At 36.9% G+C, this 12206-nt stretch overlaps 1 protein-coding gene across 2 annotated transcripts in view; it reads left to right on the top strand.

Moving 5' to 3' along the window:
- Positions 1 to 7038, top strand: part of CDH2 (cadherin 2) — a 414273-nt gene extending 407235 nt beyond the window's left edge. For both annotated transcript variants that reach the window (XM_040354103.1, XM_040354102.1), the window contains exon 16: positions 5627 to 7038. In XM_040354103.1, the coding sequence (XP_040210037.1) occupies positions 5627 to 5833 (207 nt within the window). In that variant the 3' untranslated portion in view covers positions 5834 to 7038. The remainder of the gene's footprint in view (positions 1 to 5626) is intronic.
- The last annotated feature ends 5168 nt before the right edge of the window (positions 7039 to 12206 follow it).

Genomic DNA, 12206 nt, shown 5'->3' with positions numbered 1-12206 from the left:
TGTAATCAGTAACATTTGAATTTGATATTAATTTTTGCTTCCCTAGTGTAAAATGAAACCCAGGAGCACAATGCCGCAGGTACAAAATGCAGGAATGATAGAAATGTTGCCGCAAAAGCAACATTCACAATTGCTCTTTTGTTAATCCCCACACTATCGAATGCCTAGATCAATTTCATTAGAAGGCGAGATCATGTCATACATATATGGCCTTACACTGTTCTGTGAAAGATCTCTACTTGAATGCATACCATGATCATGATATAATACAGCTGTGGGAATATGATTGTGTTTTTCTGATAATATAATATTCGTATAGGAATGTTTATTCATCCCTGACTGTTTAAAGGAAAACAATACACACAAATGTCTGTGAATTCATGCATGCAAACATACACCTTATTTGCCTTGTGTGATTGCTAAATATATCTAGAACATAAACATGTGTGGAGTCTTTGAAACAATATGTTTTTGTGCAGTTACTGCTAATATGCTTTGGTAAAATGTCATGCCCTATTAAGGTCCAAGCCTTTTTTTAAGCATGAATTTTTTTTCATCTTGTTATTTTTACATTTACAGGTAGTGTTGATTTCATTTAGCTTTAGTCACAGGTCCATAGATTCATAACTTGACCTTTTTGGGGTCATATTGTATGAGTGCCCTAGAGGTACATAAAGTGAAATTTATATATTTTTATATCTTTAGAGAAAGGTGGAATGTTAGGACCTCTTTCAGGATTTTATTGCTGTCTGTACTCCTGTTGGGGTGATTTCCCACTTGGTCCCATAGAGGTAAGGGGAATTGTCCCCATCTGGCCCTTGTTTGTATCCAGGTGAACTCCAAACAGCTATGGGCCATTGAGTGTGAGTGCTGTAGTGATCAAACAATAGATGGCACCAATGTAATAAAAGAGGCAGCCAGTTGCAAGCACCACATCATGATTTATGATTATGATTTATGTCCTAGTAGCTACAACTGTCTGCTTCACTCAGTTTGGGACACTAATTAATACCCAAGAGAGTGTAGAAACAGAAAGATACCACACCATACCGCCAGCTCATCAGGTGAAGAGAAATGGCTTAGGAGGAGTCACAGGCTGAGGCCTTTCACATTTCTCTTCATCTGATGAGCAGACGGTGCGTGGCATCTTTTTTTTGCTACGTGCTTCATTGATTCCTGGATTAAGTATTCCTGGATTAGACAGCCTGCACCCAGTCAATACTGTGAGGCACTGGACCTGTTTATTACTAGAACACCTTAAGCAGCACCTCAAAACTTTATTGCATGGTATTATATAAAAGGGGGGGAACCAATGCGCAAAACCACAACTAACCTAGGGTAACCTAACTAATAAACAAAGTGTATAAATAAATAAACAAATATATGCAGCAGCCACTACATGAAAGTGCTTACGCACCAATCAGCATATAAGAAAGAGGGGGTGTAGTGGCGCTTGCAGTAAATAAATAAATAAAATAGACAAGAAACGCACAGCAACGTGTGATAATGTCCAAAAAAATGTGTTCCACTCCAAATTCCTCTTTATAATCCTCTCACATCAATGACTTATGATGTGAAGGAGGGGATGTGTGAAGATAATGAGATCCAAACAATATTTATGACTCAATGTCTAGAGTTCATACACAATCATATATGATGAAGCAAAATGTGGATAATTGCATTTGTAAGAGTGAATCCATGTAACCACAAATAAACGTAGTAAAAAGGGTGAACCCAAATGACAGTACGTGCACTATAATACTATAATAATAGGCAAAAAAACGCACAGCAACTGTGTGATAATGTCCAAAAAAATTTGTTCCACTCCAAATTCCTCTATAAACTCCTCTCACATCAAAGACTATGATGTGAAGGAGGGAATGTGTGAAGATAATGAGATCCAAACAATATTTATGACTCAAAGTCTTGAGTTCATACACAATCATATATGATGAAGTAAAATGTGGATAATTGCATTTGTAAGAGTGAATCCATGCAACCACAAATAAACGTAGTAAAATGGCGAATCCAAATGACAGTACGTGCACTATAAAGTCTGTGCCTAAAAATATAAATATATAATAAATAAATAATGTTCCAGTTAGGTGCACTAATTAAATGTGCCAAATAAATAAATAATGTTCCAGTAATCAAAGTGTCCCAAAAAAAATTCCCATGCAAAAAACAGGATAATTGTATCACAGTGAACGTGGAATACAAGGTGAGAGGCTAGTATTTACCTTCTGATTCTGCACTACTACACGGAATGGATCGTGCATTGGATTGCAGCATCATCCTCTAACCTAGCACTATTGCACTTTTTGGGAATTTTTGCATCAAGCACTTTATTATTTATTCCACGTTCACTGTGATACAATTATCCTGTTTTTTGCATGGGAATTTTTTTTGGGACACTTTGATTACTGGAACATTATTTATTTATTTGGCACATTTAATTAGTGCACCTAACTGGAACATTATTTATTTATTATATATTTATATTTTTTAGGCACAGACTTTATAGTGCACGTACTGTCATTTGGATTCACCATTTTACTACGTTTATTTGTGGTTGCATGGATTCACTCTTACAAATGCAATTATCCACATTTTACTTCATCATATATGATTGTGTATAAACTCAAGACTTTGAGTCATAAATATTGTTTGGATCTCATTATCTTCACACATTCCCTCCTTAACATCATAGTCTTTGATGTGAGAGGAGTTTATAGAGGAATTTGGAGTGGAACACATTTTTTTGGACATTATCACAGGTTGCTGTGCATTTTTTTGCCTATTATTATAGTATTATAGTGCACATACTGTCATTTGGGTTCACCCTTTTTACTACGTTTATTTGTGGTTACATGGATTCACTCTTACAAATGCAATTATCCACATTTTGCTTCATCATATATGATTGTGTATGAACTCTAGACATTGAGTCATAAATATTGTTTGGATCTCATTATCTTCACACATCCCCTCCTTCACATCATACGTCATTGATGTGAGAGGATTATAAAGAGGAATTTGGAGTGGAACACATTTTTTTGGACATTATCACACGTTGCTGTGCGTTTCTTGTCTATTTTATTTATTTATTTACTGCAAGCGCCACTACACCCCCTCTTTCTTATATTGCATGGTATTGTTAATACCCAAGGGAGGTTCTTACCCTTTTCCTTTCTTTTCTTGCCATCATTATCCCAAGATTGGGGTTTTTCCTTACCCCAGAGGTGTTTTACTACACTTCCTGTCCCACTGATCATTTAACTAAGTAAGGGAAAATATCCCTAATTGGAACACAGACAGATATAAAATCAAATCTGCCCCGCAATGTCCAAAATTAAACATGTTTGACAGGATCTCCATTTTGAAACTTTTCTTACAACTTGATTTAAAATGTTTTACTCTTTAAGGGGCTACAAAGCGGCTTAAAATAAAGTTGCAAAGTGCAAGCACCCTTAGCATCCAATTAAAATTTACGTACAGAAATATAATGTAATACGCTAACCAAAGCTGAAAATGTATTATTTTTATTTGATAATCATTATTTTTCCCTTTGCACGGCCATACTAGTGAAGCCCATCTTTTGTAAACTTAGATGTTTCAGTGACTTTTTTATTAATCAGTTTCAAAGTAATGTCCTGATACTTGTTAATCTAAATTTAATTAATTGTGATAAAATAGTGGTTGTCCTCTGTAGGCTTTAACTTTCAAAATGTTTGTTATTTTAAAAATACCTAATTAGCACATATCATCCAATCTGTATGCTGTCCATGTCTTTCCTTCTTAGTGTCAACCCATCATCCTCCAGGGAAAATCATGTTGAATTCTGCTTTTCCTTTAAGTCATTAGATTCAGTAGCTTACAAAGTTCACACCCGTTCCACTGTAAAATATCTCTAAAATGCATCCTTTTCTTACTAAATTCTACCAACATTGTAATCCACTTATAAATTATATCTTGGTTGACAGCTGTGCTGTTCTGGTGCATGCAAAACTCTTTATTTAAAGATCCATTCTTCTAAATATCCATCCTTGTAAACATTGGCTCCAATTTCCCTGAAATTAGGAATGATATTCTTTTGATGCAAATACTGTGATCATTAAGTCATATGTTCCCTAATTAAATATTTATGTAATAAATATTTAATATTTTATCTCTCCTTTGGAATCATCTGATAAGTAGTAGTCTTCACCTTCAGAAATACCAATGTATAGGAATGTACAGGTTTAGGTAAATTCCCAAAGATTTTTTTTTTTCTTATCCCGCTTGAGGCGTTCTTTTGCCATGTATACAAACCGTTTTATAAATAGTTGTATAAATAGTTGTATAAAGCTAAATAAAATGCATACTGTATGTGGGAGATGTTTTACCTGCCAAAAGATCTGTATTTCTGTCCATCTACTTTTGAGTTATTCACAGTTCTGTCACACAGTCCCAACCTGCCTGGCAGGGAAATACATCAGTTTATATTTTCTCTGCTGCAGTTAAGCAACACTTAGGCCTTGTACACACGATAGGTTAACCAGAGGACAACGGTCTAAAGGACCGTTTTCATCAGTCAAAACCGATCGTGTGTGGGCCCCATAGGTTATTTAACCTTAGGTTAAAAAAATGGCAACTTGCTTTAAAATTTAACCGATGGATTGCTAACCGATAGGTCAAAACCGATCGTTAGTACGCACAACCATCGGTTAAAAATCCACGCATGCTCAGAATCAAGTCGACGCATGCTTGGAAGCATTGAACATCGTTTTTTTCAGCACGTCGTGTTTTATGTCACCGCATTCTGACACGATCGTTTTTTAACTGATGGTGTGTACGCACGCAGACCATCAGTCAGCTTCATAGGTTAACCTAGGACAAAGGTGCTTCAGACCGTTGTCCTCTGGTTAACCTATCATGTGTACGAGGCTTCACAGGTCTTGTCCCTCCCCCAGCCTTTGACTGGACAGTGAAAACAGAAGAAGCAGTCTGATGAACTCATCTCTTGTTCACTATGCTCTCTCCTTCTTCCAGCAAGTTCCTTCTTACCTTATGAGCACTGATTGGGTCTTTGTGCTGCTCCTTCCTCTCTTAGTCTAAATGTGTTAGTTTGTTGTTCAGAGGATTTCAGGGGTCTAAAACCAGGTCAAATTCAGGTACTTACATCAGTTACATTTAAATGTATGTAACTTTGTATTAATAAATACAAAACTACATTCGCTTGTGTATTTTTATCTGCCTGTTGAGCTTTATTACTATATTTTGAGGATACACATGCTTTATGCATTGTTACCCAGTAGAGTGGTGTGTAGACAGCTCTGTGATCCCAACTAAATAGTTTACTGTCCCTTATTAATTTCATTAGAGGTTGTTTTGTCATCTAAAATTATATTGTATTTTGTTTGAACAATTGAAACATGTAAATGTTACATTTTAATTTTCCCCTAGACACACAGTATTCCCATTCATTTATTGTGAGTTTGCTATACAAATGTGATATTATTATTTGTGTAATAACATATTTTTATATAATCTGTGATAAACAATTGGATTTTGTGAATATATACATAATTGACAATGATTGAAAATTACTTGTGTTCTTAAAAAGGTGCATTTTGTATTTTTACAGGGCCTGAAAGCAGCAGACAATGATCCCACTGCTCCACCTTATGACTCCCTCTTAGTTTTTGATTACGAAGGTAGTGGCTCCACTGCTGGATCACTAAGCTCCCTTAACTCATCAAGTAGTGGCGGTGAACAAGATTATGATTACCTAAACGACTGGGGTCCTCGCTTCAAGAAACTAGCTGATATGTATGGTGGTGGAGATGACTGAACTTTGGATTGAACTTTCATTTTTGTGGACAAGAACAAACATTTGAACTGATATTCCCAAAAAGTGTAAAGAAGCTTGGCTTTAACTTTGTAGTCTACTAGCACAAGTGCTTGTTTGAAGGCTTTGGCATAGGCTGCAAACCAATTTGGGCTCAGTGGGAATATCAGTCATCCAATACTGTTTGGAAAAAAAATTGATTGAGCTCAGTTACACTTGAATTTTACAGTACAGAAGCACTGGGATTTTATGTGCCTTTTTGTACCTTTTTCAGATCGGATTTAGTTTTATGTTCAACGCTTTAATGGTACTGATTTCTGAAAGGGTGAAAAGACAAGGTATGTTGTGGGTGGGCTGGCATAAGTAAACAAGGATTTCCTTCATCACGCCTTTGTTTTCCTTTTTTTTTTCTTTTTATACATTGCATTGCGTATATAAAAATCTGAAATAGAGAACAAATTTCATTAGAATAACTCTATTAGCTGCAGAGAAAACCACGTGATTGACATGTACAGTGCATTATTTTAGCTCTTAGGCTTCTTTTCCCATTAAGAGTCTTGTTTTTTTTTGCAGTCGGTTTCAGGAAAAGGGAGTTGTCATATCACCAGTTTCTAGAATAATTGAGAATATTTTTTTTTCTTTTGTAGCAGAATTGATTTTTTTTTCTTTTCACAAGATAGGCACATTTTGGTCTTAATCAATGTACACTTTTTTGTTTTGGGTATTTTTTCACTTCACTGTAAAAATGATATGTGTACATAATGTTTTTTCAACATAGTCTATAAAGAAGTTTTCAAGCTTCGGAACATGTGTATGTATTATTTGGACTATGGATTCAGGTTTTTGCATGTTTATATCTTTTTTTTTCTTTATGGATAAAGTATTTACAAAAAACAGGTGACAAACACAATTACATTAAAGAAAACTGTAGATTCAGTACACAAGTTTATTTTTTTCCAGTTACTTATTGGTTTGGGAGGGAGAAAACAAGAGTTCTTAGCACAAATGTTTTACATAATTTGTACCAAAAACAAAACCGATAGGGGCAAACTGGCATTGGTGGCACTACTAATACACGTTTGAGGGGACAGGCAGCTTTTAAACTGGAAGGACTTTGACAACGACTTTGCCTCTGTATTGTGTACCAGAATATAAATGATGCACCTCTGACCCCCACGTTCTGAATAAAATGCTAATTTTGGATCTGGTGACTGGTTTGAATTTTTTTTTCTTTTCCACTTGAACAATTTTGAATGCTGTGAAAAATCCCAAGATGCCTTGAGCTCAGTGAGAAAATAGAAAAGTATACTGCACTTGCTCTCCTAAGCTGTAGCTTACTCCTTCTGTTTTGTGCTAAAAAGAAATTTGATTTCCCTTTTGAATATTGAAGCGCAAAAGTGGATGGTGAATTTGAGTGGCTGAGGTGTTGCTTGGGGATCCACAGCTCAAATGTGGAGAAATTGAAGGATACAGTGCTCAGTCATTCATGTCCCGGAAAGAAGCAGTCTAATGAAACCAGAGGAGCAGAGCTTGCATTTTACACAACGTAACATATGACTGCATGGCTTGTAACTGGTAACAAACAAGAGCAAACCCAGAACAGTAATTTATAGTAATTAAAACCTGTCTTTTCACTGAGGTGTGTGAAGGAAAACACAATATATTATGCAGTGTTGGGACCTGCATTTCCCTTTAGATCTCGAGGACATACTAGTCTCTCCTTTTTCTAATAATTGGTTTTCTAGTCATTAAGTGGCACTGTGTATCTCAGGAACAAAAGTAATGGTGCTTTACATTTGCCCTTTGATATTAAGGAACTAAACAAAACAGAATATAGTGTTTTTTGGCTTAATGGTCAAAATATAATACTATTTACCTTGGATTTGCACTTTAAAAGCATATGTATGATTCACTTCTTAGTGTCCTTGGAAAATAATCAAAGGGTGATCATTAAGCCACAGTTTATATTAGCCTGTAGTGATGATCATATGACATCTATATAGACATGAGCCTACAGCAGTGGGGTTTCAGAAGGTGGTGAAAGGTCTCTATTATTATTATTATATACATGTATCTATTATGGAAGCCTACAGACAAAAAATATGTATTTATCTGTTTAGTTAAATGTTTAGTATTAGATAAAGTGGAGAATGGTGAGAACCAAGTTAGGATTTTAGTGCTGTGTGCCAGCTTTGAATATTCAACATCCCTGTATGTCCTGGAGCTACTGCCATTGGGACAGAAAGTAATATATAATCCAAAATATTGCAGTTGTTACCACAATAGGTGCAGAGAAATCTGCCAGTGGGGTATCTATGGGGAGAATTGCCTTTACTTTGAAGAAATTTCCTCTTGTGTTTTTGTCTTTGGAAAGGTAAGTTAAGGAAACAGGGCACAGACCAAAAAAAAAAAGAAATGGTTTGGAGTAAAATGACCAAGCAGTTGGAATGCTATGTCTGTGATGGCATACAGTCATTTCATACTTTCCTCTTTACCATAGATGAGTGATACATTAGACATCACTTGCACATAGATTTACCAACAAGTTGGACAACCTGTGCGCAATGATGATGCACCTCTGGCTTGTGGTTATAAAGCCATTGTATAGGTTAAATCCAGCACTCTTGGAATTGCAGGCTGCAAGTTAGTCTAATAACTCTAAAGGCCCACACCATCCACTTTTCTTAGAAAAATAGACTACACATTCAGAATATTGTTCTTACTTTGTGGATACTTAATCTGCAACTAAAAATAAATGTGACTCAAATTTCAGCCAGTTCCTGTTGAATCTGCCAAAATTAAAACTGCATGTGACACTGTAAGCACCACCCAGCAAGACAAAAGTTAATTTAAATTTGACTGATCTGGGTGTAAAATGATTGAACAGTGATTGCAGCGCCACTGTATTCAGGCAGCCATGAATGCTGTGACTGCTTACTACAACAGCCGATCAGTGGAGGTTCTTTCATACATACTGTCTAACATGGATTGGAGAATCAATAGATTTTCTCTCATCAGCTGAATGACAGACAATTGAGCCATATATAGCTAGTTTAGGTCTAATGCAATAACTTACATAAGGCCAGACATAGCTGTGCTAAATGTTCCAGCATAGACAGCATTGCAGTAGACTCTGACTTAATTTCTCTTTTTGAAATAAACAAGTCACCTGGGCCTCTCTGCTCTTTATGGTAACGAGCCTGCCAAAACATTAATAGAGGCTGAATGTTCAGCAAGACATTACATTATCTCTTGCAGAATGTTTAGTACAGCTAGTAAAGTATTGTGGGAGCATAAAGATGCCCTAGTGAATTGCGACTATCCTTGCTATGGAGGTTCCATCAATAGTTAGTGAGCTCTTGTTTTGTTTCAGTGTATTTTCTTGTAACTTTTACTATTTAACAGGTTTAACTGTTTAACATTTTGAATTATTTTTACTGATGTCTGTGTCCCCGCACTCTTTCAGTTTGTCCCAGTAGCCTTTTCAGTTATGGGAAATCTACATTTTTAACAGTTGTTGTTAAATTAAAATTAAAGGGGTCATCTTTTGAATGGGATGCCCGTTGTAGTGACAGTGGTGGCATTTGGGTAAGAGATTTCCAGTAACTTTTTGTTTTCTCCCAGGGATAGGCAGTAAAGGGATATCTCACTAACGAGAAAGAGGTAGAAAAAAAACTCTTATTTTTATTCACTTAAAGTGGACTTAGAAATTGTTAGTAGATAAAGAAATAATTTGTATGCATATTGCTCTGACAGATTACACCATGCTAAAGAATCCTTGACAGATAGCCCAACTTAAGACTTTAAGTATACATTCAAGCTCTGTTCTAGTTTAAAAAGCTGTAACTCTGGGCTAAATAGAAGCAGCCTGTGTATTGTTATTGAATCTTGATGTCCTTTGTGTGTTTCTTTCAGACTTGTCCAATAATATAATATGAAATAACTTCTGTTTGTTGCCTTTGTGCCCAGCTTTAAAAAGAGATATTCATTAGATTAGCCATGAGAGGGAGCTTGTTATTTAGTGCAACCTCCCCATTTTCCAACTGTTCAGATTAGATGTCAGCCACATAGGGTGTGCATTGCTTTTTTGACAGGCTCGTAGACTTGCATAGTAAGAAAGAGCTGTAAATCACAACCAGTGTGAAACACTGCAAAACAGGAAGCCTATGTAATGTACAGATGTGGCTGAACATATGGACTATATGGAATTAAGGTTTATAATACTTTAAAACACACTGATTTAAATCATGCTGACCTCTTTTTTATATGTTAAAAAAAAGACTAAAATTACCTTACTCTACTCTGAAGTGGCCATTTATTCAAGTGACCAAAATTAAACTTCTGTTTAAACAATCAAATACAAATTTAGAGATTGATTTAAATAACAAAGTTATCGATTCACACCCTCTGATTCACACACTCTTGCTGATATGTTTCAGCACAGCTTTTTTGTGGGTTTTAGTTCTGCAGACTACATGGCATACCCCATAACATTTTTGCTACTAGACAATTTTAGCACACTGAGGGAACCTATAATGAGCCACCTTTCTATGAGAAGTGAACTCAAGCATCTATACTGAACCACCTTTCTGCACATAGTGAATGTCAGCATGCTAGGGACACCTACTGTATACTGAGCCACGTTTCTGCTACCGATGAATTTCAGAACACTGGGGACACTAACACTAAGCCATCATTTTAAGAGCATTGGATTTCAATACATCAAAAACAACTGTACTCAGCCTCCTTTTTGCTGCTGGAGAGTTCCAGGAGATTGGGGATATCTATTATTGATCCACCTATCTGCCACTGGTGAAATGCAGCATACCGAGGACACCTATATTGAGGTCTCCTACTTTTTTTATTTTACCTATGTACCTTTTCATCCTTTAAGATAATGTGGAACATGAGTATAAACAGATAATTAGGTAAAATGTATAAGAATAAAATTAAATTTTGAATGTCAATGGTCAAATAAGGTTTTGCTCTCTATGTTTTTATATTGGCTTGAGTTATTCCGGCCATAGATGGTTCAAAACTCGGGCAGCTCAACAGGATCCAACAAATATTTGAACCGTGTATGGCTTGGGCACAACCAGCCTGCCGGATTTCAATTGGGATTAACTCTATCAGCTTAACTCTATCACTGCATTGATAGCCCCCCCCCCCTCCGCCCTGCCGGTAGAAGAGAAAGGCTCAACAGGAGTTGCAAAGAAATTTGCACCGTGTATGGCCTGCCTTAATCTATAAGGAAAGCTTTGCACTGCCCTACTGTGCTTTTGCTAAAGTGCAGCTAACCCATGGTTTTCGTGCAGGTTATTTGCACTTTCCCAATAGACTTCTACGAGCTCCTGCAAGCTGCATGGTACACTTTTTGAAACAGCACCAAAACCGTAGGACATCATGCAAGTCTATAGAAACGCACAGCTAACCAGTACAAAACCTGCGCTTTGCCCAACGCACATGTGGACCGCACTGTAGCAGTGTAAAGCCGCCCTAAGATTTACATTTTTTCCCAATCTTTGGTAAGGCAACATATGTTGGCTACAGAAGAGCCTCTAGATGCACACTGTGTAGCTGCCTAGCATCTCATCCAGCTACCTGGTGTGCAGATACAAGCTGTCTATAAGAGAATCTGATCTGAGCTGTGTGCTGCAGGAGGATAAAGGGGAGAGCAGCAGCTACTGTGTGAAGCCTCATGAGCCCAGAGCTGACATGAATCAAACAGAATAAGGATATCCCAACAGGATAGTTGGGGTGTGAAGCCAGGGCAGACTTTGGCCCCTCCCACAGGTAATTACCTGTATTTTAATAGAAAGGGTGCACTTCTCAAAGGATTGGAATTTTTTTATGTACTAGCAGCTTACTAGCAATATGATGAAGCTAAAAATTAAACACATCTCTTTTAATAAACTGTAAATGACCTCAGAAACATCTCAGACTGAGCTCAACATGAACCTAAAGACTTAGCATTCAGTGTACAGAGGTATATGAATATTATCTTTTACTGAGAAGCCTTTCTCTTGTGCTTGGAAAGTGTTAAAAAAAACTACACTACAGAGGCACCTGAGCCCTTCATAGCAGGGTGACCACATTTCCAAATTGCCATTCATGGACACCCACCTCCCCCTTCCCCAAAAAAAATCATGGGGATCCCCTCAGGCCTCGTACACACAGCCAAGAAACTCGACAGGCAAAACACATCGTTTTACTCATCGAGTTCCTTGTGAAGCCGCCGAGGATCTCAGCGAGCCAAATTTTCCCATTCCCGTCGGGGAAAAAGAAGACATGCTTTCTTTTTGGCCCGACGAGATCCTCGTCGGTTTCCTCGTCGAAAAAAAACCCAGCAAGCTCCTTGCTGGTTTTTGCCGAGAAA

Source organism: Rana temporaria, chromosome 5, assembly GCF_905171775.1.
Source record: "Rana temporaria chromosome 5, aRanTem1.1, whole genome shotgun sequence".
Lineage (NCBI taxonomy): Eukaryota > Metazoa > Chordata > Amphibia > Anura > Ranidae > Rana > Rana temporaria.
This window is presented reverse-complemented; position numbering and strand designations above follow the sequence as displayed.